This window comes from Heterocephalus glaber, unplaced genomic scaffold (assembly GCF_053883595.1).
Source record: "Heterocephalus glaber isolate CG9 unplaced genomic scaffold, H.glaber_assembly_v1.0 deba00001460, whole genome shotgun sequence".
NCBI classification, from domain to species: domain Eukaryota; kingdom Metazoa; phylum Chordata; class Mammalia; order Rodentia; family Bathyergidae; genus Heterocephalus; species Heterocephalus glaber.
The window spans coordinates 1,533,322-1,561,041 of record NW_028258307.1 but is presented as its reverse complement, the minus strand read 5'-3'; the positions used below and the strand labels follow the sequence as shown (position 1 = coordinate 1,561,041).

General features: G+C 56.4%; 1 protein-coding gene across 1 annotated transcript in view; it reads right to left on the bottom strand.

Annotated features, from left to right (window-relative positions):
* Nucleotides 1–345: 345 nt before the first annotated feature.
* Rp1l1 (RP1 like 1) overlaps nucleotides 346–27,720 on the bottom strand; it is a 38,269-nt gene continuing 10,894 nt past the window's right edge. Inside the window, 9 exon segments of the mRNA XM_087216730.1 lie at nucleotides 346–5,002; nucleotides 5,005–5,215; nucleotides 5,217–5,602; nucleotides 5,605–6,989; nucleotides 6,991–7,126; nucleotides 7,129–9,567; nucleotides 10,691–10,832; nucleotides 15,941–16,522; nucleotides 16,921–16,985. Of these exon segments, the coding sequence (XP_087072856.1) occupies nucleotides 4,911–5,002; nucleotides 5,005–5,215; nucleotides 5,217–5,602; nucleotides 5,605–6,989; nucleotides 6,991–7,126; nucleotides 7,129–9,567; nucleotides 10,691–10,832; nucleotides 15,941–16,522; nucleotides 16,921–16,985 (5,438 nt within the window). The 3' untranslated portion in view covers nucleotides 346–4,910.

Here is a 27,720-nt window from a genome sequence, read left to right as displayed (position 1 = left end):
AATAGACACCCATGTTTCCCCTGCAAGGAGCCAGAGCCGGGCTGGGCAGGCAGGAAGGGAAGGTCGTCTCCAAAAGAGGGCAGGGATCATCAGGAGTGTAGGCCACTCCATCCCTGTGACCAAGATGGGAAAATGCCTGGCACCTGGAAAAGGATGGCAGTCCTTGGGGTCTCAGGCTCGTGGAGCAGTGAGCTAGATAAGGAACTGCCCAGAAGGGGGTAGGAGGGCAGTGGCCAGAGGGCTCCCATCCATGGGGTTCTGTCTTAGCTGCAAACCCCTGATGGCTTCTGAGCAGCCCCAGCCGGGTCTCACAGCCTAGGAACCAGGAGACGCAGGAGGGTGCAGGCTTCGGTGGGCTCTGTGGGCTCCTCTCAGAGTAGGAGGGAACCGGGAGGGCAGGGTAGGCTCCTGAGGAAGAGCTCTCTACTGGGCTCCCCCTGGCCGGCTGAGCTCAGATAGCACAACTGCTCCAGGGGTTCAGGCCTGGCTGGGCCCAGCACAGGACATGGAACAGGCCTGGCAGCCCTGTCTGCATGCCCTGGATGACCCCTTTTCCACAGACCCAGGGACCCGGGCATGAGGGCAGGGGAGAGGGTCAGGGAGGGAGAGTGAATTTTACCCACCTAATTGCCTCTCAGGAGACCGAGGTGGAGAGAGGTTGACTCTGGCTGACCCACACTGTCCCTTGGGGAGACTATATAATGAGGGACAGCAAGGAAGCTGCCTGTGTGTAGGCACAAATGTGTGTGTGTGCATGCATGCACGTGTGTGCATTGTGCTTGTGTGTGTGGATGTGAGCATGTGTGCACTGAGAACATTGTGAGTGTGCACATATGTGTCTGCATGTTTGTGAGCCTGTGCTAGTGTGTATGTACGTATGCATGTGTGCCTGGGGGGGGGCGTTGTGGATGGTGAATGTGTATGAGTGTGCAGGCATTGTGTGTGCGTGCATGTGAGCCTGTGCAGGTGTATTTGGTGGGACTGGGCTGGTGAGAGATGCTCTCCCTCTGCAAGGAGCCCTTGTCCTGGACGAAGGTCCATCTGTCAAATGCAGGCCATTGGGGCTTAAGCCCACTTTCCTCCAGCTGCTTGTTGAGGTTGCTTTCTGGCCCTGACAGACACCTGGACCAGGATTTCATACAGCAGCGCTGTCAGTGCTAATTGGGCTCTAGGGGTGGTGTGCACACTTGGTACCGTGAAGGGAGCATGGAGTGGCCACAGTTTGTTTGCAAACCTCCCCAGCGAGCCCCACCCCAACTCCATACTCACACTTGTGTGAGGACTTTCTCAGCCTGAGAGAGGCGCAGGTCACCTCTCCCTGGCCCCATTAGAAGGGTCCAGTGGCGACCACTCCCACGTCTGCTACACATCTGGAAGCTCTGACAGGAGCGGGGCTGGAGCCCTAACCAGACCAGTGAGGTCAGTCTTGGGGCTGTGATTCTCAGCCAATGAAAATGGTCCTTATGGGCTGGAATCTCTGCTCCCCACCAACTGGGCGACAGGGAGAAGGTTTGGTTCCTTCCCCCATCATTCCGGGAGCAACCCTGCTTGGCTAAAAAGGGATTGTCCCTGAGACCATAAGTACCTGGCCAGCATCTGCAGTGAGGCATGATGGAGGGGGAATTCAGGGAGCAGCTAAGGCTTTCAAAATGCGCGGCTTTTCAAGTGCTGAACCGCAGTGAACCGGGAAGCACAGTTGCTGTAGTGAAGGGTGGGGAGGAGATGTAAGATCCCTGCCTTAGCTGTGGCCATGAAACCCCTTATCTCCACCTCAGAAGAAAGCGCAGAGTTGTCCATTAACGGCAAATTTTTAAAATATAAAGGGCAGAAATACTTAGGGGCTTAAAGCAGGTGAGTTTCTAATCAAGAGGAGAATCCCATGGATAGATAAGTTTTCAGGTTAACCCTCACCTTTATGAAGCCAGATTGTGAGCTGCTCCTGATATCTGCCCAGAGGTAGAACATCACAGAGCACACAATGCAATCAGCAGAGCCAAAAACCCCGCCGAATTTATTTCATAAGTCTTCATTATTTTGCAGTAAATTCATTCAATGAAGTGTCGAACACACTTAGCCAAGTTATTTATTCACAGACCTGAACTGAAATGAAAAAAGAAACAAGACGGTGGAAAACGACATGGACTTCAGAGTCTGAAACAGCTGAGTATAAATCCTGACTTTGTCCCTAAGCAGCTGCTCAAGCTTGGGCAAGTTTATGTATCCCTTCTGTGCCTCAGTTTCTTCGTTTGTGAGGTGGTTATGATGGTGCCTGCCTGCCTATCTGACGGAGGAGTGAGGAAGGTGACAATGGATGCTTTCTGTGAAGAACCCAGTGTCCCTGAGGCGCTGTAGATGTTGAACTCAGAGCAGTTCTAGCTAGAATACTGGAATATCCCTGCCTGTGTTATCTGACCCGTTCCGCAGGGGTTAAAACTGAAGCGCTATTGCTGCCGCTTGATCCAGGTGGCCTGCTCTTTCCACTGCAGTCTTGACTAGAGACAGGACGCCAGCTCAGCAGCTTCTGGTGTTGGGGGAAGCAACAGGGAGAGGAACAAAGGCATCATGACATCTTGTGGGGCATGGCTGGGGACCTCAAGTCACAGAAGAAGCGCCTGCTGAATGCAGCGCCCAGGACATTCTGTGTGTCCCCACCTCTAGACCCAGCTCACGGTACCGCTTGTCCCTCTGTGGCTTCCAGTAGGAGGTCATTTTTCCTCTCTAGTGGACCAGTGGCCTTTGAGTGCGTCATCTTCACCCACCTTTCAGACAATTGATGCCAATAGACTGTCAGAAACTAACCCAATATCCAGCAACACCCTCCACCCCAAATATATATAAAAGCATAGACACATATGTATGTTTCACTTTGTGTCTTTATTGTACAAACCTTAAAGCATCACCTCTGCAGCTATTTAAAAACGTCTCCAATTTTATGAAGAACAGCTGTTCCATCTGTGGCGGGATCGCTGCAGACATGAGAGACAGCATGCAGCCAGTTTGCTCCAGGTGAATGCTTTTAAACAACCAGGACCCAATCCCTGCTCTTGCAGCAGACTTGGCTTTTCATCCATCTGGATATCAGCATCGTCCGTCAGACAGGAAGTGGGTGAGGACCATGCAGAGAGACTCTGCCCATCCCTGAGCTCCCTACCCAGGCCGGACCCGGTCGAGGCCTGCTCTGGAACATTGTAGACACAGGGCATTTTTTAAATCTCAAAAATGATACATAGAATTTTTTTAATGACAAAGGACACGTGCAAATCAATTTTTTGAAAAATCATAAAGCTAAGACCGCAGGGGCCAGGGATTTAGCTCAGTGGTGCACCTTACAAGCGCAAGGTCCTGAGTTCGATCCCTGGCACCAAAAAAGGAAAGCTAAGACCTCAGTAGAAAAAGGGAGTAAAAGGCATACACTTAGAATCTATATGCAAAGACTTTTTTCAAACCCTAGGCAAAAAATTAAATTTCATTAGTAATCACTGGGGATTTAGTTCAGTGGTTTCGGCGCCTGCTTTGCAAGAGGAAGGACCCGAGTTCGATCCCCGGTATCCAAAATTTCATTAGTAATCAAATATATCTAAAATACTACCACATTAAAATGAAGTACTATTTTTGCCCATACAATTAGCAAACAAGTTCTCATTTTTAATGACAATACCAAACACCAAAAAGCATGTGGTGAGCCAGGTGATGTAATTTAGTACTGATTTTCAGGAGGAAAAAATTGGTTTATGTATATGAAAAATCTTAAGAACATTGATCTTGGACCCAATAATTTCATGCCTCTTGGGAATCTATCCCAAGGAAATAACCAAAAGTTCAGGAAAAAATTTATAAGAGCAAAATAATAGAAATGTAAATAGTCAATAGGGAAATGGTGAAGTAAAGTTTTTAAATTCTCAAAATGGAACCTTCTTCAGGTATTAAAAGATAGGTTTATAGTCTGGCACAAAAGAACACGCCTGTAATCCTAGCTACTCAGGAAGCTGAGACAAGAGGATCACAAGTTCAAACCCAGCATGGGCAACTTAGCAGGACCCTGTCTCAAAATAAAAAATAATACGGACTGGAGATATAGCTCAGTGTGAAGGCCCTGAGTTCAATCTCCAGTCCAAAAAAAAATAGGTTTATGAAGCTTTTGAGATAAATGGGGGAAACTGTTATGTATTTAAACTTTTTTAAAAAGCTGTATATAAATGTTATATAAAGAATAATCCCAACTACAGAATGCTTAGAAAACTGTGCAGAGGAAATATGCCAGTTTGCTAACAGAAGCTGTCACTGATAGGTGGAATTATGTGTGAGCGCTTCCCCTTCTTCTTGCTTTACTTATTTATTTTTTCACTTATTTACTTATTTTGCATTTTCCCACTACAAAGAAATTATGTATGAATTAAGGAAAAACACTTGGAGTTTGGGGCTGAGAACAAACATCATCTAATGATCCTTAATTATCTGCTCTCCCCAAGTATCCTTATCTGTGGAGTCGCCAAATAGATTCAAGATTAGCAAAAAGCCCCTCAAAGTCAAACAAGGTGAGTCCAAGAGCAGACAAATGGAAAGCAACAGCAGATTGATAGGGCAAAGGACTCAAGCAACACTCACTAGCAAAAAGCTGCCCCACAGCGCCCCATGGGAAGCCTCCAGCCAGCCACCCTCCGGGCTCCCAAGGCCCAGCAGGCCCGCTCCTGTGGTCCAAGTGCCCTGGGTCTGGTTGGCCTGAGCCTCTCCCAGCCTCAGACTTCAGTCCCCAGGGAGGGGACGGCATGGGCCACACCTTGGCAAGTCCTCCACGTTTGTCTTTGTTCCCTAGAGTCACCACCAGCCTAAGCTTGCTGAGTTTGCAGACAAAATATTGAAAACATTTGAAAGCCGTTCCCACCGCTGGCCATCATCTTGCTGCTCCAAGTCTAGAAATCTAAGTCATCTTGGCTGAAGCCATCCGTCCAGACCCCTGCCGCGTTGCAGGCACAGCCTCTGGCTGCCTTCTGGTCCTGTCCTGGTGGCAGCAGCCTCGTCCTGCCTCTGGCCCTGGAGTCCCTGGGTGTGAAGGGGGCCCTCCCTGCTCAGAGGTGCAGCTGTCGCCCGGATGCATGGTGGCTGCCTTCCCCTCTGCCCGTGGGGCTTCCGGGCAGCCCAGGCCTCCACCTGACGGGCTCTCCCAGCCCTTCAGAGAGACCAGGGAGCAGCTGCCCGGGGCCGTCGGGGGTCCGCCCTGCCCTTTGGTGGAGGGCACCCCCAGCCTGGGCCAGGGGTGCCGCAGGCCTCCCCTCCTGGTCTAGGCCGCTGCTTCCGGAAGCCTCCCCCGTCTGGCCCCGTCCTGTGCTCGCCCCAAGGCCTTCTTCTCTCGCGCTGTCACGTCCTCCTTCAGGCTGTGGCTGTCCCGAGGCTTCGGCACCATCACCCTGTCCTCCCGCGGCCTCTGGGGCATCCCCATCCCCGGAGCCTCTGCGAGAGCCTCCTTCCTGCTCAGTCTCGCCCTTCGCCAGGCCCCCGGCCTCCCCCCAGGCCCTGCAGACCCTGCCCGGGGAGCTTGCTCCTCCATCCCGCACTGAGGCTTCTTCCTCCCTGTCCTGGCCGGCCGCTCCCTTGGCCCCCCGACTTTGGGGTCACTCCTTTGCCCCTGGCTCCCCGGGCCCAGGCCACAGCCCAGCTCCTGCCCTCTGTCGGCTCCCTGGAGAGTGGGCTCCTCCCGAGACCCCTCAGTCCCTGTCCTCTTGGGGGCCCCCTCTGCTGCCTCTCCTCTCTTCCGCTGCAGAATTTGCTGTAGGTTGAAGGCTTCTGTGATCGGGGCACTGGCAACCCCTGTGGTGTCCTTTGGGGGCCTCGGAGTCACCTTCCTCCTCACACAGGCCTGGCAGGGACAGAACCCGCCCCCCTCGGCATCCGCCCCTGACCCGGTCCCCAGGGCTGCGCTGAGGTTGGGCCTGTCCTCTGGGGTACGGGACGGGGGCCCCCAGTTGTGGTTCTGCTCTGGGAAGGCTGAGAGGTTGCGCAGGCCCTGGAGGCAGCACCGGCACTGCTCTGCCTGCAAGGACGCCTGTCCCCGGAGGGCCATCCTTCCAGCCCAGCTCTGGATCTTCCGGAGCTCCTTGTCGGTGCTGTCTTGGAGCCTCTGGCCCACCTCCTGCTGCAGCTCTGCCACCATCTGGTCCAGCAGGCTGTCCTCCTGCAGGCTCCAGCGGGCTCGGAGCTTAGCCATGGCACCAGCCAGGTGAGCCATGAAGTCCTCCTCCATCTTCTTCAGCAGCCTGGACACCCAGAGGGGGTCCGGGTCCAGAGACACAGTGCGAGCCCCCGTGTCCAGGGTGGACTGGCCCTGGGCTTGCTCCCAGCACAGCACAGCTGCCCTGGGCAGTGCTTCCAGACCAGGCTCTGACTGGGGGCCATGACTCTTGCTGGCCTGTGAGTCCCCCTCGCTGAGATGACCAGGGGGCTCTGCCAGGAGACCCAGCACTGCAGAGGCAGAATCCCTCCCCATGTTTTCCTCCTGCCCGCGCACTCTGGCCTTTTCTGGAAGCCCTTCCTCCTAGACACCTTCGGCCGGGGGTCTTTCTCTTTCTGCTGTTTCCTCTGCCTGCCCCAACCACCCCTGAGTCGTGTTTTCAATGAATGGCTCTGGGTTATTGTCCAATTGCTCCAGACAAGGGCCCAGTGTCTGCTCCCTGCTGCAGTTCCCGGCTTCCTCCTGCCCAGAGGAGCCTGAGGAGGCCATGGAACACCTCTGCTGGGGGTTTGCCCTGTGCTCCAGGCACCCCGAGCTTCTGGAATTGGACCTCTGGGAGGAGATCTGCAGGGGCTGCACCATCTGCTCAGGGACCAGGGTGGCATCCACGGCACAGGGCACGCTGCCCTCCCCCGAGCCCCCGGAGCCACTGCTGAGGTCCACGCCGGAGGAGGAGGTGGGCGTGAAGTCCTTGGTGACCAGCAGGCCCTGGCATGCAGTGAGCTCCACGAGGTCCAAGTCCAGCAGGCCTTGTCCGAGGTCACCAGGGCCACAAGCCCTGGGCAAGGCTCTGCAGCTCCTGGTACTGAGGGGAGTCTTCGAAACTCCCTTTGTCTGCCGGAAGCCTGAGAGCATCATCAAAGAAGCGAAGCCGGGCAAGGCAGGTGATGAGTCTTTGACTGACTGGCTGAGCCTCTGGGCCGCAGGGCCCGACACCTCGGGCAGGCTGCTGGGCCGGCCCTGCTTGGAGCCCATCAGCGCCCTCATGATCTGCGTGGAGACAGAGACCCTGCTGGGAAGAGCACGCAGTGTGGCCTTGAGGCCCACGGGGACCCCACCACCCACTCCGGCCTTTGCTGCGGTCTCTGGCACTTCACCCGGACCTGTGCCTTGATGAAGACCATCTCCCAATTTGGGGTCCGCATCACCAGTCCCTGGGAGGGCTTGGGCCGGCTTTGGGTGCTCGGCAGGGTCCCCTTCTGGGAGCTGCCGTCTGGAGTCAACAGCGTCCTCCCCAGCGCCTCCTGGGCTGCCATGGGTCGCAGGCATGGACTCATCCACCATCTCGTTTCTCAGGGGCATGGGCTCCTCCAGGATGTTGTCAAGCCATTCTCGGACCACCGCATCCAGAGAGGTGTGGGGCAGAGTGCTGGGTGTCACACTGCCGTCCTCCGGGGGCTCCTCGGTGCCTGCCCTGGGACCAGAACTGAGGCTCCCTCCGGCTCCCCCAAGTCCCCTCCCTGGGCCCCCTGGTTTAGGGCTTGGGGACGGCATGTGCCCCACCTTGAGTGTTTCTTCCCCTGGCTCACCAGGAGACCCCCGATCGTCAGCACTTTGGTGGCCACTGCTGACGCTGCTGCTGCTGCTGCTGGAAGGATGCCTCTCAGGGCAGGGCTGCCCCCCGGGGGGAGCAGGGCAGTAGCCACTGCAGGCCCAACAGGCCTCAGTGTGACCATCAGGGGTCCCCGGGACAGGGCACATCCCCATCTTTGAGCTGCACCAGCTGTGCTGAGCTCCTGGCTCCTCTCCCTCAAGCCATCCAACCGGCAGAAGCGAGGGTGGGGAGGGGCTGGGGGTGCTGCCTGTCTCATCCCCCAAGCGTCCAGCCCCTTGTGTGTGGGCAGGTGTGGGTGCTGAGAAGCGCGGCCTGCCCTCAGTGTCCCCTGCCAGCTCTGCAGAGCAGGCCCTGGGGTGATAGGAACCGGAAGCCCAGTCTGAGCCACTCATGGGGCTGATGGCAGCCCTGCTGGCTGCTGCTGGGTCCTGCAGGTCAGGGGAGCCGGGGTAGGTTGAGCTCAGGTTCCCCGAGGGCTGTCTGCTGGTGCTGGGTGACTTGGCAGATGGTGGCACTGGGCCCTCTGGGCAGGTGTTTCCTCTGTTGGGAGGCCTTGGTGCTGCTGGGGCTTCAGGGGAGTCCACAGGGCAGTGGGGGTCCCTGCAATGGGGACACAGCCGGGGCTGGCCTCTCTGGGACACCTGGCAGGGGTCGGGAATGCCAGGCGAGGATGCAGCGCTCCCTGGGCTCTGCTGCCTTCTCCTTCCCAGCTGGGCTGAGGTACAGGCAGAAAGCGGGAAGGAGATTCCCTCCATGTCCCAGGAGCCAGACTGCCCCAGACCCAAGGCCCGTGTCATCACAGGCCCAGCCTCGACCCCGTGGCTCCCAGTGCCTTGTCCGTGCTCCTCTGTCTGTAGGTCCTTGATGTTCAGAGACAAGGGACAGGGGCTGTCACCACGGGCGGCCTTCCTCCGGGAGACCCCAGTCCACACTCCACCCAGGCAGCCCCACTGCTGGCCTTCCCACTTGCCAGACTCACCGCGAGACTTGGCACTGGCCGAAGAGTCAGAAAAGGCCCCTTCTACACCTCGGGTCCTGGGTCCCTGGTAGCCCTGTTGCTCCCAGCAGGGTGGCTGCACTCCCTCCGGGTACTGGGCCCCCCCAGCTTCCCGCTTGGCCCTGCTCGGTGAAGCAGCCTCAGAGGCCAGACATGGGCTGTCACTGCCCTCCGGGGTCCTGAGGCTGCAGGAGTCTGGATCAGAGCCTTCGGGGTGCTCAGCACTGGAGGCCGGGCTTCCGAAGTCCTTGCGGAGTCTCTTCCTGCCCTGGGCCCAACCCGACCTCCTCCCAAGAGCTGGCCTCTCGCCCCAGGGGATGCATAGGGGGTTTCTCCAGATCTCGAAGCTGAGCCGGGGCTGCCGGCTGTCATCAAAGGCTGGCTGGCACCCTGCCTTGCAGAGACCTGCTCGCCCGGCCCCAGACTCCAGGCTGTCCCTGGGGAGGGCCTTCCATCGGCAGCAGTCGGGGTCCACCTCCTTCAAGCCCTGGCCCTCCCCACCAGCCCGCCCCACCCTCTGGGAGCACAGCATGGTGTTCTTGCCCAGGAGGTGGAGACGGACTCTCATCTCCACAGACAGGCTGCCATCCTTGTTCATGCAGACCTCCTTCTTCACGCTGTCAGTGTTCCCCGAGGGGCCGGGTGGGGAAGGCCCCGGCCAGGCACCAGGCAGGGACGCAGGGGCCTGGCTGAGCCCTGGCCTGGCTGACAGCAAGGACTTCGGGGCCCTGCTGCCTGACCTGGCCCTGGAGTGGATCACGCTTGGCCTAGGCTTGGGCCCCCAGGAACCTGGTGCGTGGTGAGGAGGGAGAGAAGAGGAAGAGACGGTGAGCCGCTGAGGAGCACCAGGGTGGACAAGACAGCCCTCAGGAGACCCCGCCACCTCTGCGTCCCATGTTCCCGGTCTCCAGCTGCACAGTAGGGCAGACTGGCCCAAAGTCCTGTCCCCAGAGCTGGGTAGGTTTAGGCAGAGCTGGTTCCTTAGCAGTAGACATGCAGTATCAGTTAATAGGTTTGCTTCTCTCTTTTCTTCCAGCCAGTATTGGGGATTGAATTCAGTGCCTTTGCACTAAGCTACATCCCCAGCTCTTTTTATTTTTATTTTGAGGCTCGCTGAGTTTAAGATGCCCAAGTTTTATTAAAACTCTTCATTCTCCTGCCTCTCCTCCCAGAGTGCTGGGATTGACTGCACACTCGGCTGTAGGGTTGCTTTCGACCATGCGCCGCCACACCGATAAAGCACATGCCCCGTGCCTGGAAAGATCGCTGCTCAGACAGGGAGCCGCAGAGGAGCCACAAGCTCACCGGGTTGGGTGCGGGGCTCGCCTACCCCAGCACAGGAGGCTGACTCCGAACACTGCCACCTGCAGGCCTGCCTGTGCTGATTCCTCACGGTGGATCACCCCCGAAAGCTGCTAAACGGCCTCCAGGAAGGGCCTCAACACACAGCATCCAGTCCTGCCCGCGTCCCAGCCAGAAGAAAGAGAAGACGGGGCCTCTGGGGCTGGAAGACAGTGGGCCTAGGAAACTGGCTTCCTAGGCGCTTTCTCGTTTCATCTCCTGAACTCGACTCAGCCACGACTCACGAAGGCTGCGACCGCCGTGTACACAAAGCCCATGCCCTCTGCCCTTCTTCATAGCAGTGATTTTAGACCCTAGAAATTTTGAGCTCAGCACTCCCTAATTCCGGGTGCCTTTAGACACTGTGCTCTGCTCTCTCATATCCCCGCCAAATGTTCAACCAAATTAAGGTTGATGGCGGTGAGGAGGAGGCAAGAGAGACCCAGAATGACTGGAACCCTGTCCTGAACTGTGTGGGACACCTGCCCGCCCCACGGAACCACCAGCCTGCATACCGCACGGGGAAGCTGTGTGCTGCTCAGCGAGTACAGACAAGCGCAAACCGGCTCACCGCTCTTGGCGCGTGAAGTCAGGGCAGATGCAGCTTCAGTCTCATTTTTCTGGGCGCTGTCCAGTGCCAGGGGTCTGAAGGCCTCCTTCCCAGCACACACCAGCACAGAGGGGCTACGCAGCAGCGCCTGCAGAGGGTCTACCTGGAGGCGGCAGGGTGCAGTCAGGATCCCGGAGAGCTTAGTCTCGCCAGCCCTTCCTGGCTTCTGCCCACCTCTCCCCACGACACCTCCATCACTAGCAGGACACCTCTTTCCTCCACGATCTCTCCAGGTGTGAGCCTGTGCTGCAGCTCACTTTGGATGGAAAAGAGGTCAGAGCCCACACGTCTACCCTGCAGAGCGCCTTCTTCCTGAGGCAGCTGCAGACAGTCCCGGCCCCACGAGGAGGCTGATCACTGCGCCAGTCTTTCCCACTGCGCTCCTCTTTCTGACCAGGCTTTCACTACAACCCGAGCCCCTTCCCTCTGCCTCTGCCCAACAGAATTCAGAGGGCAAAGCCCGGCTCTCCGTCCCTTCCTGCGTTCTACGGTGGTGTCCAGGTCCTGCCATCCACTCGGCCCCAGACTCAGCAGCAGGACACGTCCCTGCTCAGGTCTGAATCAGACCCCAGCTTTTAGCAAAACCTCACGCTGCCTACGTGAAGGTTTGTACTGTGGCCACGCAGCATCATCCTGTAACGAACAGTGCTGGGAGATCTGGTTCCATCTTCGAAGTGCACAATAAGCTCTTTTTTCAGTAACAAGGACATGAAAGAGAGAGCTCTTACATCTTCTCTTCCCCAAAATACGTTTGTTGGGCTCCAGACCTTTCAGCCCAGGTAATTAGAAGCGTGTTTTCAACTTCCAGGTACATTTCTTCCTTGATTCAGATTTCGAATCCATCTCAAAAATACGAACATGCCCTGAGTCTATCGGTGGACAGACATAGCCATGCTTCCAGGGAATCAGACTCCCCAGGGAGGAAAACAGAATTGGGGTCTAAATAACACAGCCACCCCTAAGACACATGTGACCCATGGGGAAAAAGACCACTGTCAAGTGCTCATCCAGGAGAGGACCCAAAAGTTGGCAGTCATGACACAGCTCTCCCCAGAGAGCAATAGATCATCTTTGCAGAAACTCCAAAAGCTCTGAGTAAGTCTAGGTGAAAATGTCCTAATATCTTTATTCTGTTAACTTGTTTTGTGACCGCTTTCCCCTTCACCAAACCTACTAAACTGTAAGCTAACTAGAGACCCGGGGCTGCCCTTCCCTGTCTGTACACTCTACACAGTACCTGCTAGTACATAGCAAATGCTCCGTAATTCAAGAGCACTTCTGCATTATTGATGCTGGCTCCACCACTGGCTAACTATGCAAATATGGGGAAATGACTTAACCTATGTGCCCTGCTCTTCTTTCCTATCTGGAGGGAGTAATAACACCAGCTGCACTAAGAGCACCAGTCTACTTTTCAAGCACCCTTTTTCTGGGTGCTTTCCAGGAATGCACGGTTTACAAAGCTGAAAATCCATTTCTCCATCTCCCTTGCAGCTTAGGGTCTTGATATGAAATAGGCCTCACTAATTGGATGCACTTGCTTACGACAGGGACACGGCAGTGAAGCGAAGGCCATTTTCCTTTTGTTTTTTCACTGTTGCCACAAGCAAAAAAAAAAGTCCAAGGTGCAGAGAAGCATGTGCAGCTGACATGGCAAAAGCCACAACCTTGTTCTACCGGCTTCCACAGCCCAATGGACAGCTGTGTACCTCAGCCTCCCCATGCTAGGCCACAGCTGCCGCCATTCCAGTGGCAGCCACCCAACAAGCCACTTTCTTGACTGTCAGAGGCGTTGCTGTGATGGGTTAACTCAGGGATATTCTGGAAATCTTCCCCAGGAGCCCAGCCTAGGCTCCCCCAGCCTTGCAGTGAATCTTGAAGCATCAAAAACTCTCTTTGCAGAATTCCTTCCTACATAAGCTACTGAGAGAGGACTCTGCTTCCTGTGCTGTGCTACGGCAGACACAATGTGCAAAGTCTGGGCTGAAAGCTGGGTTTGGAGGTGGTGATAAACTAGTGACAGTGGGACACAGGTAGCCCATGGTACCTAGTGACAAAGTAGGTTCTTCAGTGGTCACCTCTAATGGACTTTGGTTCCCCCTGGCTGCCACAAAGGACCGTGATAATGTGAATGAGACGCCCAAGGACTAAGTGCTAGGCCAGCTGCTTCTAACCTTAAAAGTGGCAGATGCAACATCTCAATTCCTCATTCAAGGACAGCCAGGGGACTTGGAGCTGCAACATCTACTGCCAAAGGTTCTCTTTTCTCTTGTAGCTAAAACTCAGGTGCAGAAGCTGACTTGGCTGGTGCTGGATTACAGCTGAACGGGGTGTTACCTGGTCCATGAAGCCATAACACAGATGTGGTGAGCTCTTGGTCATCAGGTGGGGGTGAAACGCACTGGTCGGGCTCATGAAGCTTGAACTGAGCTGTGAGCAAGTTGCTGAGCAGGTGGCGTGGCACCTGCTCTGGGCTCACCTGCACCTGCCATGTGGCTGCCCCTACTTAGCACACACCTGTGGCTTCCTGGGGACTTCCCTGGATCAGTTGACCAAAGAACATGGACTCTGGGTCACAGAGGGCCCGATCCAAAGTTGGCCACGGCAGCATTAAGGACCCACTCAGGAGCCATGGAAGGTGGCAGGGAAAGAAAGTCCAGGGCACAGTGTGATTGGGTTGACTGCTCTTATGGAGGTCCTGTAGCTATTTATGGGCAGTGGGTAATGGTTCAATCTGACGATTAGGGACTTGGAAGGGCCAGATCCTTGACAAGAAAACCTGGAGAAGAATCTGTGAAAGGATCCCTCCTGAAGAAAGGCCCAGGTAATGAGAACCTTTGTGTCCTGTGTGAGCACTCACCAGAAGGGCGCAGTCATGTGAACAACCTGACCTGCTCAGTGGGTGTCAGTCGTGCTCATTCCCCAGCTGCCCCAGGGCAGGCTCAGTCAGCACACAGGGTGGCAATGTTGCACGATCCAACAATGTCAGCTCTGCCTCATTCCTGTGGACACGCCCATTGGGTCTTCTAAGGACCCGATCTGCCAAGAGCCAAGACTAATGCTGAACTCCAGACTTGCATAATACCTGAGGGACTCAGCCAGCCACGTGGTGGGGAGCTTGTGACACTGAACCCTGTATCAAGGAGACAGTCAGCAACTTGTATTCACTGAGACAGACACTTATTTTGATGGAGACTCTGTGCCTTGCCTACCATTCATCCTGTGTCACCACCCATGCACTTACCGAACGCCAGTTTGTCACTGCCACATCCCATGAAGCTCTCTTATGTCCAGAGAACTGATTCTATAGCAGAATGTGTGAGGCAGCATCCTGATGCCCATGGAATTCACTGTGCAGCCGCGTGCCTCATTACCCCAAGACGGCTGTAACTTGGACAACAGTGGAATATTCCCAGGAGAAGCCTCCTGGGAACCGCTGGGAGGCATCTTTCTGGATGTTGAGCTGTCCTCCTACAGGATGTGACCAGTGCTTTCAGTGGGCAACTGATGCCTAGCCCTGCATCTTCAGGAGCTGCGTGCTGGGAGGGAAGGGCCCCAAACAGAACGGCTCCTCTCACTCTGACCCCTAGGACCTAGCTTCGGGCATTTGGTTCCCATCCTGCAATTGTGGGCTCCGCCTGTTGGGAGGCCTCAGGACCCAAGGGAGAATGTCCCCAGGAGACAGTCGCCTGGTCACACAGAGCTCCTCATGCCATGAACCCACAGGCAACAAGAGGGCCCTTGGGAAGTGGAGCTGCTGTTCCACAGGGAACCTGCTGGGGACTCCTGGGGCCGCCACGTGCAGTGCTGTGTTGACTCCACAGAAGCTCCGTCCTTCGGGTTCTGGCTCCACCACTCCACCTTGTACACAGCCATAGTCAGCCACGGCACTGGTGGAAAGCAGGAGGAACCCGGGTTGAATAGCAGGAGAAAATCTCAAACCCCAACAGGTGCCCCGGAGGAGATTTCTGCCAGGTATATACTGCTTTAACCAATTTCCTATTTTTTTTTTTTGCTCTTGATTTCCTACATAACTTCATATAAGATATTCTGATAGTTGTGGACTCTGATAGATCTTAAGCTAGAGCATGTCAGGTTGGGATTGTGACAGTACATACAAAGTTGGTGTGGCTTTGGGAGAGAGCATGAATATGCTTTCCACTGTAGGAAGGAGAGCTACGTTCTTGGTGGCAGGCATCTTGTACAGCCATGTGTGTCAATGGAAGCTTCAGTGGGATGGTGCAGACAGGAGCCATGTAGCTATAGGATTCAACCATGGGAGGATGGGATGAGTTCAGTCAACTTCTGTCCTCCATTCTGTCTACTTTTGATGAAACTCGTGTTCTGCAGAATCTGGAAAGGCAAAAATGACATCCTAACCCCACTTCTTCCTGCTTCTAGCTGATGCTGTGGTAAGGCCAGCCTGTGGGCCTCAGGAGGCTACAGCAGCAAAGGCATCAGCGGCCGACTCAGCCCTCAGTGATCCCTGGAGTCAAGACACAGCAGTGGCAGCTCCAAGCTCCACACTTGAAGCTTGGCCGCCGCCCTCTCCTTGGGAAGTCCTCTCCAAGTTAGTGTTCATAGTCACTTCCAGCAGAGACAACCTGGTGCATCTGTCCAGACTGGGCTTCGGGTTCCCACTCCAGGGTTCCAGGGGTCTGAAAGCCCTAACACAGCATGCTGCATAAGGGACCTTGTGAGTTTCTGTTTCCGACGCTGAGCCCCAACGGGAATAGGCTGCACCTACTATGAGCACCAAACAGAAACTAGAAATGTAGGTAGCAATTGCCTGTCGGATTAATTGACCTGATGGGATGTCTCTGCCCTCTATACCTGTAATTAGTACCAGGGTAATCGAGAATAACCTCCCATTCCATCTAAGGTGTGTGTGTGTGTGTGTGTGTGTGTGTGTGTGTGTGTGTGTGGTGTACTGGGGATTGAACCCAGAGCCTTCTTGCTGAACTACATTCCCAGCCCATGTGTATTTTTGTTTGTTTGTTTGTTTGAAACAGGGTCTTACTATGTAGCTTAGGCTGGTCTTGAACTTACTATGTAGCCCAGGCTAGGCTTGAACTCACAGCAATACTCCTGACTCAGCCTCCAGAGTTCTGGGATTATATCATGTGGCCCATGTTTTATTTTTTATTTTGAGACAGGATCTTGATAAGCTTCATGTAAGGAAGTCCCAGCCACCACCCACCCCCATCCTGCCTTCCTTCCACTGACTGTGTACACCTGCTTCACGGGAAATTGCAGAAGGTCTGACGCCCTGCTGAGGAAGGCCGTCAGGCTCCTGGTGTCTCTGTGGCTGAGAAGCAGTGTCTGGTGGCATCTGGAGTCCCCATTCTTAACCAGTGTTATCCTCCTCAGGGCTGCGGGACCCCTCCTGGAAGAGGACGTGCTGGGCGACTCCTGCCCGCCTTCCATACCCCCAGACTGCACAGCAGAGGGGCTTCTGGCCTGGGGCCGGCCTGGCCCCCTGGGGCTGTTGGAGGGCTTCTTATCAGAGCAGAGGTAGCAGCCACCATCCTGCAGCTGTTCCAGTGCACTGAGGCCGTGCAGGCCCCTAGGCGTGGTGATGGAGCGCACCCGGAAGGACAGAGGCATGCGCTGGGAGAGCTCACCCATCAGGGCGCTGAAGGTCTTGAAGGCCCGCTGGTGGACAGCCAGGCGCACCCCAGCAAACCGGGGGTCCCCTCACTTGAGGAAGGTCACCTTCTTGGCTGGTGTGACCTGGGTGACAGAGGCAGTGTGAGCCACAGAGAACAGGAGACACTCACGGTGGCCGGGGCCCTGGACACCCTCGGGTCACCATTCATGACGCTGAGGCCCCGGCAGCTGCAAGGACAACAGAAGAGCGAGGTCAGGGGCAGCTCCCAGTCGCCTTCCCTGCCCCCCCCCCTTTCTGCCACCCCAGATTGGCACCACTCAACTCTGGAGAGGCAGCTTGGATGAAAGGGTGAAGGGGTGGCGTTGGACAGTTATGAGTTCACTCCCCAACCCCACCACTTCCGGGAGGGAGGGCAGTGACATAATCTGCGTTGTCATCTGCAAAACACCCACCGTCCCTCGGCACAGTGGTTCTAAATCATCCAGTGAAGGCGTGCATTAAAAGCACCAGGCACAGAGCGAGAACCAAGTCTATATTCCTCCCCTCCCCCTTGCTATTTCTCTTACACTCTCTGGCCAACCTTGAACTTCTCTGAATACTGCAGTGGTTTCTCTATCAAAGAGGGGGCTGGAGAAAGCGGAGACCCTAAAACACAGGGCAGGAGCAGGGTAGGAGTTAGGCCTGGGCCATCTGCTGAGGGGTCTCATGTGGCCTGGAGGACTCCCACCTCCCAACTTCATCTTTCTCCTTGCCGTCTGGGTGGAGGCAGAAGCGCTGCCCCAAACCCTTCAAAGGAGGCTTGGTCCCAGGTGTCTGTACCCTTGGGAGTGTGTTCCCCAGCACACTAGGCACAGAGACCAGCCTTGGGGGCTCAGGTTCAATCTCCCCGCCATTTGTTCCTGCTCCCCCTGCCCAGTGCTAGACTCCCCTGCCTCCCACGGGACTCCTGCAGAGCCATCCAGGTAGCTGTGCTGTCCCGGCCTCCACACTGCTCTGCCCCTGCAGGACCCCTGCCGGCTTCCACCTGGACACTTCCTGTGCCCTAAAACCTTCACATGGCTCTGGGAGTCTGCAGAGGAAGCCCGGCCCTTCACACACAGTGAAGGGCTCCTCCTGCTTGTCCCTACGCCTCCTCCACCAGCGTCACCTCCTTTCCCATTGCCTGGCTCCGTGGCCGTCCTGTGCAGTGGCCCATCCTGGCCCTGCTGGTGGGGCCACACCCGGCCCCCTATGCCTGGGTCGCCCCATGTTCAGTGCAGCGCCGCCATCAGGCTGTGTCCTTTTTGGTCTCCAGCTGCCAAGGCCGGGGAGGCAGCGCCCGTCCTGTCCTCCCAGGGATCCCAGCCTGGAGGAGAGCGGAACAAACGCACACATCTCACAGGGGACCCTATCAGACCCGGAAGCTGGCCCTGAGCAGCTCCAGCCAGGCGAGGAGCCCTCCCGCTGCTGGGGGTCAGAGCCACACAGACGCCCCTGTCGTGCACCGCTGCTGCCCGCTCACTTAGCCGGCCACATTCCCCTTCTTACCGCTCCTCTCCTGTGGCCCCATTCACACAAAAGGAGCTCCTCTCATTTCCAAACTGTGGTGCACAGAAAGGGCTTGTAATCCTCTCATCTCTGCCCTGCTTTATAATCGGCTCTGCGCACCTCCTCCTCCTGACTAATCCCCAGAAGCTGCCCTCATTGGGCCCCCAGCTCTTCCCACTTGGCTCCTTTACATTTGTGAGTATGGGTCCTTCCTGGGAGCACAGGAACCCAGAGAGAGGGAGCACCATGCTGTCCCCAGCGCCACCGTGTCCCCGGTGTCACTGTGGACGTACCGAACATGTGTCCCCCACACAGGACCTGATTCATGCAGAGTAAGATGGCAAGTCCTGGAAGACTTCTTGCAGGAGGTGGCGTGGAGATGCCAGAGCTGAGGCTAAAGGACAACCGAAGGGTTGGCAGGCCAGAGAAGAAGGAAGTCAGGACAACCTGCCACCCCTGCCTGGCTGTGGTGGTGGGTGCTGGCAGAAGAGGTGAGGATATGCAGGGATGCGTGCTCCATGGATGAGGGTGGAGAAGGGCTGCACTAGGGCCGGGACCCTTGCCACCTGCATCCGGGTATTCAGAGGGAGACATGGACTCTTCAGTCCCTTGAGCCAACAGCTGGAAGTGAGCTGGGGTGTCGCCTCCATCATATGAGGGAGGCTGGGCCAACCAAGGAGCCCCGGCCTTCCACCATGCAGAGGCTTGAGGGAGGCCCCTGCCAGGTGCCCTCAGTCTGCCCTGTGGGCCACAGGGCACTGCTGCCCCCAGTGTCCCTCCTTCAGAGGGAGCTGCGGGAGCCTTGAGCCCTACCTGGCCAGGAGGGGACCACCGCTGGGCTCCCCTTCCCCACCTCACGAAGGCAGTCGTGCTGCTCCCGTCTGGAGAATGGTGGCCAGTGATCTTGGCAAGCGTAGAGACTGGGGATGCCCACAGGGTTGGAGGGGTTCCCCTGCCCCAGGGCCCACAGCCAGCCAGGGCCGAGTGGGCTGTGGGAAACGCATGGGGCAGGGCTGGGAGGGATGGAAGGGGGGGCAGAAGGAGTTCAAGGAGAGGGGCCCACTCCGGGATCTCAGGAGGAAGTGGGAAAGAGCTGCCTTCCAGCTGTGGGCAGCGGGGACGGCAGGCAGAGAAAGACAGAGAAGGGGTGAAAGGAGAAAAAATAGAAGCCACAGGAAATACTCAGAAAGGTGACAGCCAGGGTGGCCGGTGGCATTGGGCAGGGCCGGCCGGGAGGAACCAGCTTGGTGGCAGCTGTCCTGGAAGTGGGTGGATTCAGGAAGAGTAAGCAGGGTGGGAGGAAAGTCTGCAGGTGAGGGACAGTGACACCGAGGGCAGGCCTGAGCGGCTCGGAGGATGGAAGTGAGACGCTCGTGTTGCAGCAAGCAGCTGAACGCACAGTGGCCCGAACAGGCTCTGTCCCCTGAGGAGCGGGCAGGAGTTGCGGCCTCCAGAGAGAACGCGAGCTGTTGCCTTCCTCCCTAGGGTTCTCGCTGCCACCAGCCTCATGCAGCCCTTCCAACACCACCCCCTGGTGACTCCAACTGGCCATGGTGGTCAGGAGCGCCACTGTTTTAGGAACTCGTAGGAAAGGAATAAAAGGGAGTGAGGAACTAAGACAAAGGCGAGCTGTTAATTGCAAAATGCACCCCAGTTTTGGAGAAAGGAGAATGTGTGTGAAATGATAGTCAGTGAAATGCAGGCAGGCAGAGAGGCAAGCGCCAGCCGTACCCGTGTCAGTGACGAGAGTGTGAGATGCTGCAGCCACTGAGAGCAGCAGTATGGCGGGTCCAGAAGGAATTCACCAAGGAGCCACCCTAGCGCCCAGGAGTCTACTTCTGGGCACACCCAAGGTTGAGAGCAGGGACAAAAGGCAGTGCACATTTGTGCACCAATGTTCACGGCAATATCACACACAATCGCCAAAAGCTAGAAGCAACCCAGTGTCCACTGGTGGGTGGACAGATTAGCAGACTGGGATCTATCCAGACCATGGAATATTACTGCTGTAAAAAAAGGAAGGTCATTCTGGCATGTACTACATGGATGAACCTCGAGGACATCATACTGAGTGAAACATGCCAGTTGCAAAAGCACAAGTGTGATCCTAAGACGCTGGGAGAACAGATTCAGAGGCAGAAAGTAGGATGGGGTTCCGGGAGTGGAGGGGATGGGAAATGAGGAATTCATGTTTAATGGGGACAGCATTTCTGTCTGAAAAGATGAGAAGGCACTGGAGGTGGATGGAGGTGACGGACAATGGGCATGCACTTACTGCCAGTGAACTGTACACTTAAAAATGGTTAAAATGGTAAATGTTATATTACGTGCATTTTACAACAAAAGAACCATAAAATATAATCATAAAAACTTTAAAAGGAGGGCCTGCCATGAACTGCCCTTTACCAAAGGTGCCTGGGGCAGGAGGGCTTCCTGCAGCCCATGCCAAGCTGACCCTGAAGGGCTGCACTCCTCAGGCCCTGGGGGGCGGGGTGCAGAACCAAGGCACACCTGATTGACAGGCAGAAGCAGCCTATCGTCAAACACGACCACCTGCTGGGTGAGATTGCTTCTGCTCCACAGAACTCAGCACTCAGGGAAGAACACAGAACCACCCTGTCCTCACCCTTTGGCACATGAGTGGGCAGCTAGATCTGGAGGGTGCCAGGCTCTGGGGCCCACCCTTCCCTGCCAGCACCTACCCCCTGGCTTGGGCTCACTCCCGGACTTCTCCATCCCCTGTTACTTACTGTGACTGGAAAACAGAGATGCTGTGCTGCATAAAGGCTGCCAGGGTTGTACCAGGCACTTGTGAGAGAAGCTTGCATGGGTGGCTGTGCAACAAACGATAACCCTGAGCCTGGGAGACTGCCCGAGAAACTGCCACAGGCGTTAGTTCTTCCCACGTCCAGGGAATACCTCGCTTCCTTTCACAATCATGGTGAAAACCACGGACACGGACAACCCCTCTCCACGGCTATCCACACAAGGTACTGTGTACAGTTTCTGGGACTGGGCCTGCAAGTGCACCCACAGAGGCCCCCAGGGAGCCAGGGAGCCCAGGCTGAGACCTACTCCCCGGAGAGGTCTTAACACTTGTTCTGGGGTGACCATGGGCCTGATGGTGTCAGTACATGTGCTATTCTCCTTTATGCTGCAACGTAAGTCCTAATAAAGTCTAGGATGGTACCTTTTGTCTATTTGTGATTTCTGTCTCAAGTAGAGCAGGCTGAGTTGGTTACACTAAAGCTGGTGACACCCAAGTTGCCTGTCATCAAAAGTGGCTGGCAGCTGGGACTGGTAACACTGAGAGTGGTAGCAAGCAGAGAACAACAGAGAGCAGGGGAGAATTGCCAGAGGCTTCCATCCCTGGTGTCCAGAACTGTTCTCAAGCCATGCTGGTAGTTGTGGCTCTGAGCTGTGAGGAGAGCTGCTAACGCTAAGAGATGATAGCTGCTGGCATTCAAAGCGCAGGGCTGCTAACACTAACATGGATACACTGTGCCTGTCCATGATTTCCATCTGAACTGAGCAAAGAACCCTCAACCAATTGGTAACAAATCCAGTGGTTGGAAACATGGTCCCATCCTAGGGAGGGGAGCTTCCTGACATGATGGTCCCAGCTGAGCCTTGCAAGGCTGTAGAAGGGACAAGGCTGTCTGCAGGGTGTTCTCCAGCCTGCAGGATGAGGAAAAGAAGACGTGAGCCACAGAGAAAAGGAAACACCCAGGCCAAAGCATCACCCAGTCAGAACCCAGCAAGTGGCCAACGTGCCACATAACAAGGCTAGAAGAGACAGCCTTCTTCACTAAGAGAAAATCTAAAACATGCAAGAAAGGGCCATGTCCCTGGGACCGCAAAACCCCTTCAGCGTGAAATGGTGGAAATTGTGTATGTTGTAAAACTGGCCACCACGGGTCCTGGAGACCTAGGTCAGCTCAGTAATTGCAGGGCCACACTCCCACCACACACACACCAGCCAGTCGGCCAGCGGCCCCACGGGACCCAAGGGGGCTGCAGGGACGTCTGTGTGTCTGTTCCCTTGACTGGATGATGGTGTCATGGGTGCTTGTTCATAAGACCAAATTCATCAGGTTGCACATATTAACTATGTGCAGTTCTGTATCAATTATACAACAAATAAAACAGCTCAGTGTCGAAGAACTGGCTGAGACTGTGTGCGTATAAACACGGTAATGAAAAAATCCCGGAGCCTCTGCAAGTACAGCAGTGCATCTGTGCCACCTAATCAAGGGGATCAGAGTGGGTGTGACTGCCAGGCCAGGGGAGATCTGTCTTCATCAGCGAAGGGTGGGTGTGGCTGGCATGAACTCCACCCTAGGGGTGCAGAACGAGGCCCCCACAGCTGCGACTAAAGGGTGGACGTGCCAACTTCACCTTCAGGGATTCAGCCCCTTGGTTTGTGCTGAGGCTCAAGCACTGCTTCCAATCAACTTTTTAGTACTTCCTCTTTACTCTGTTTATTGTTCACTTCCCTGGGTTGGTCAGCTTTCCGTCCCTGTGACAGAATGCCGGACACAAATCAACCTGGAGAAGGAAAGGCTTATCTGGGCTCACGGTTTCAGGAGGTTCAGCTCAGGGTCAGCTGGCTCCACGGCTGTGGGCCTGAGGTAAGGCAGAAACACGGTGGTGCAGGGGTGTGGAAGAACAGGGCTGCTCCCCTCCTGGCAACCAGGAAGCAGAGAGGGAGAAAGACAGCAAGAGAGGAGTGGGCCAGAGACCAGATATAGCTCCCACGGCCACAGCCTGTGATCCATTCTCTTCAAAAGACCCCCACTAAAGCCATCAAATATGATCTTAGCAGCAGTCACTCTCCCAAAGCCCCGAACAACTCAGGGAGCCTTTTGGGGGACACTGCGTGTCCAAACCATGACTCACCCGAAGTGATTCCCAGCCAGCGCTGAGACCACTGTGCTAACACAGGGCACGGTTGCTGACTGTGATGCTAAGTCTAGGCCAAGGTTTGTGAAAGGGGGGACCCGGTTACTGCAGTCAGAGCAGGGGCAAGACTTCTGCATGGCCTGTGGCATAGGAAGGAGGCATGCACCACGGAGCAGGGCTGAGGGCAGCATGGGGCTGCAGCTGCCTTGCTGGCGGGCCCTTAATTGTGTGGAGAAGGCGCCCCAGTGCTGGACTGAAGGCCCTGAGGGTGTGGAGGGAAAAGCAGCTGCCACAGTTGGGAGCCATGGTTGACATCAGAGCACAACCGGGCTGCGATGTTTTGCTCAGCCAAGAACACCCAGAAGGGGCCGGGGGCCTGTGAGGAGCAAGGGCGGAGCCCGAAGTAAGTGTATAGTGATACATGCATGAGCATTAGCTCAACTCTTCCTACAGTTCCTCCGAGGAGTAGAGGGCGAAGGCTGGGAAACCCCCTGAACCAGGAGGAGCCGGTGGCTTGGAAAAGTCCCACGCTTCCCCCACACCCTGGCCTCCATTTCCTCAGAGGCAGAGATGAGGTCACTGCCACGCTCAGGCTCTGGCCCTGCTGCTCTGTGGCGCTGCCTCAGTGCACAAAGAGGGCTGCTTGGAGGCAGCAGAGGGTGCACTGTTCCTGGTGCAGGAAAACCGGGGACCCCAGCCCCCAAGAGGTTCTGGAGCCCCACAGGAAGGGAGCCAGATTTGGATTGGTTCCATGGGAGCAGCACGGATTCCTCCCAGCCTTCTCTCCTGCACCACTGTGGCTTCCGGGCACAGAGCAGCTCATTTCCTTGAGAATGTTGTTGTCGTTTTGTCATCATGCAGTTCACAGCGGGCGGGTAGCCAGGGTGGGGGCCTGAGAGGCTGCCAGAGGATGGTGGGTCAGTTGGATGCGGAAGGAAAGAGACAGGAGAGGGGCGGCCCCAGCAGGGAGGTGGTGTCCTCACAGCAGGCTCCTGGTCTAGTGTGTGGCCTAAGCCACCCTATGTCTCCCTGCCTAGGTGTAGCTACAGCTTAGTGCCCTGCTACTCCACGTCCCTTCCTTGGGATGGAGACAGAACCTTCCTTCGAGAACATTCCGTGCCAGCCTTTTCTCCTTGGGGACATGGGTAGAAGCAGTCATGAATCGTGCGTGGCTGCAGCAGAGACAGAAGTCCCTGCAGGGTGGAATGGTTGTGACCCAGGAGGACGTGGTGACAGAGCACCAGCCAGGAGCCATTAACTCTCTAGTTGACGGTCAACAGCCGTTCAACCCAGCATCCTGATTTCTGCTGTTGCCTCTGCCTACAGTTCAAAGCTGGGATGCTCCATTGCACCCCACTATCCCTGTCCCCAGAACTCAGGTGACTTACATCCTGCCAAAGAAGGCCTGGGCTATGTCTCCTACCTGGCCAGGTGAAGACCAGGTCACCCTATGTGTTCTGGGTTCCTAGTGCATAGAACAGTGCATGGTACATTGTGGGTGCTCAGAAAATGTTTGTGGAATGGCTAAATGAGTAAAGAAATGAATATTCATTGGATACAAGAATCATCTGATTCTCACTCTGAAGGCCAGCTAATAGAGGGTCCCTGCAGTCACTGTGAGGAGCTGCAAGACTTCTAGGACCTCATAATGGCTCTGACAGTATCTGCAGCTCAGAGTGACTCCCCCATCCCATGAAATGCTCTGCCCTCAGTCAGTTTCTACTCACCCCTCCCCACGCAGGGCTGGGAGCTGACAGTGGCCCAGGTTCCCACCCTCACTTCTCAGGTGTGCTGGGCCGGGCCTCAGGGTCACTGTGACAGTGAGCTCAGCACAGAGACCAGTGGGAGAGAACTAGGAGGAGACACAGGTGGATCAGAGCCTGACACTCTGCAGCCGTGTCCAGCAGGGACAGCAATGGCTGGGGTGTGACAGGGGAGGCTTCCACCATGACAAAGTCCTGAAGCTGGGCACTCGGGACTTCGGTGATTCAGCTCACAGTTTGGCAGGTGGACAGTCCGAGGGTCATCTGGCCCTTGTTCCAGCCCCTTGGCTGTGTCCTGTGATGGTGGATGACAGCTGAGGAAGACAGTGGTGAGAGGGAGAGCATGCAATGCGACAGGAAGCTGGGCCACCTTGGGCCATAACCACCCACTCAAGAGAACTGACCAGGGCTCCATGTGAACCACATCTGTCCCCTGCAAGAGCAGCACCATCAGTGAACTGTTTCCCTCGCACAAGCCCCATTTTAAACGTCCCACTGCCCTTAATGCCACCACAGGGGGGTCAAACTTCCACCATGTGAAACTTTGGACACAAAACTCTTCCAAACCATAGCACAGTCCAAATCCTGTCAGCTTGCAACCCAAGGAAACGCTGGCCAGGACACCAGTGATTTCCCTGTGGACATGGATTGCGCTTCGGCCCCAGAAATGCTCCAGAGGACCCTACTGAATGCAGGCAGAGGACCCCATGGTCCCAGGAAGGCCCCAGGGCACCCCCTATGTTACCTGGAAAGTTCTCCAGACCTGTGCTTGAGATCACAGGGACCCTTGCTCCTTGGTGAGCCACGGCTTCTCGGGCATTTCCACATCCCATGGGGCGTGCGAGGATCGCATCCTCTCTCCCTTCCTCCCACTGCTAAGATGACCACTGCCCCTCTCAGCTCAGAAGCCCTGGACCCCCAGGGACCCAGGAAGCACAGCACCACGGGAAAGAGCAGGGAGATGCTGTGGCTCGTGGGCCCTGGGAAGAGCAGCTCTCCGAGGACCACCTCACCTTCCTCAGCGTCTTGAAGGCACTGGCAGGGAACTGAACTCCTGTACTCGGAGGAGTCTGGGAGGATTAGCACAAGGGGTGCACAAGAGCCAGAGCTGGAGGGTGGGGATCTGGCACTGCGGTGCGAGAGGACTTGGTGTCTGTGGCTGCCGAGCTCCACCTCAGCAACTGGCGCTGCCTGGGTGCCACTCTCTGGAGCTGCGGGACACCCCGGGTGCCTGCTGGACTCGGAGGACATCCCAGCAGGAAATAGCTAACAGCGTGGTGACAGCTGTCCTGCCAGAAACACCGGAGCCGCCAGCACCCCTGACCTGGGGCCTGCAGGCAGAGCGGCACCCCCTCCAGGGACTGCGGCTCTTCCTCCCAGGCAGGTGCCCCCTCCTCAAGGTCACCAACAATCCCAGCCTCTCTGATCCTCCAGCACCTGGCCACGGGGAATCAGAACCCGTCTCCTCTAAAAATGCATCCGCCAGGACCCCAGTACACTGTTGGCTCTTCCGGGTCTCTTTCTTCCTGCGATGCAACTTGTGGACCTATGTTGAGTATGTGCTTTTGTCTCCTCTTTGCTCTACTAACAGAGGCTGAGAATAGTAAATGTGCGGAGCAATTGAACTTTGGGGAAAAACCAATAAAGGCCGAGGAGCAGGAAGACTAGACCGTCTTCTAATTCTGCCACCAGCTAACACGCGTCCTTGAGGAAGCCACCTCTCCTCCCCGGAACTTGGTTTCCCGTCTGAAAAGTGGAGGACAAGGGACTCTCCAGGTGACACTTGAACCTCAGTGGCCCGTGATTCTAGCTCCTCCAAGAGGGGCCCTTGGGGCAGTTAGAAGTCCTAGGCTAGTCTGTTTTTGCTGCTGTCACAAAACACCCAAGGCTGGAATACTTTACTGAGGAAAGAGGTTCTGGAGGCTCATGTTCTAGAGGTCAAGGTTGGTGGTGGCCTTTGGTCTGGCATTGTCCCGTGACAGCACAGGGAATCATATGGCCAGGGACAGGAACATGAGTGTCCCCTCTGGGCCTCCCTCTTTTTAGGGAGCCACCAGGATTCAATCAGGGGGCCCCACCCCGAGGGCCTCCGCTCATCCTCCTCAAGGCCCCCCATGACACCTCCTCTAGATGCCCTTGTGGGATCGAGGGCCACCCTTTTGATGCCTCACAATTTGAGCTCAGTTTCAGCGCGCGAAGCCTTGGTGGGTCCCTGCTGACCCTTGGTCCTCTCTGCACTGTGCCTGCCGCTCCCAGCCCATCTGGGAGATGCAGCACTGCGTGAGGCGCCAGCCAGAAAACATGTGACTGGAGGGGTCCATGCCTCCTGCACCCTGCAAAGGCCCGTTAGCACCCTCCAGGTCTGTGTCCCGGGGAGAGAGGGGGCGGGGCGGCAGCTCCTGGGCGGGAGGCGCCTCACCGCCCTGCCCTGCTCTCTGAGGAGGGGAAGCCTTTGATCTCCCAGGCTCCCGCTCCTCTCCCCTCCCCTTCCGCAGCTCTGTGGCTGCCGGGAGCAGGTGGGGCGAGCAGTGAGAGGATGTGGGGGCCTCTGCCCTTCTCACAGCACTTCAGTCTGCTGCAGACCCCCTGAGAGGATGCGCGGCATCTGCAGGCGCAGGGAGACCCCCAGGGAGCCCGTGGGCCAGGTCACCCCGGGGGAATAAACCTGACTGTCCTCCATCCCTGGGTGACAGGGCTCCGGGCCCGTCTGGCTCTCCACCCCTCACCCATCCTACTCAGGGACTCTGCGGCCCTGCAGGTGACCCGCAGCACAAGACACTTAATGCTATGTGGATGCAGACAGATCACTTGATCTCCTGTGCCTCAGTTTCCTCCTCTGTAAAAGGAGTTACTCGCACTCAAGGATGCTGTGGATCCTGCCATTGCTCACACCTTCTGTGTCTACAGCAAGGGCTGTGGGAGGCCAACATCTCTGCGCTTTGGGGCAGGTGATCTGGGCTTTGTTGGTGGTGTGGAGATGCCTGCAGGAGGCCGGGACAGCAGCTTTGGGGCCAGCTGGGTGCCTGCAAGGTCTTAGCACTGCCCTTTGCGGCAGCGAAGCTTGGATGAGTGAATTCACTCCCTGGGCCCAGGCCACCTGGCGGGGGGGTGTGGCGGGATGGGGGAGGGCTCCTCGACCCCTCCCCCTCAGCTCAGGACCAGGTCCACCTTCCCAGCTCTGGGCTGGA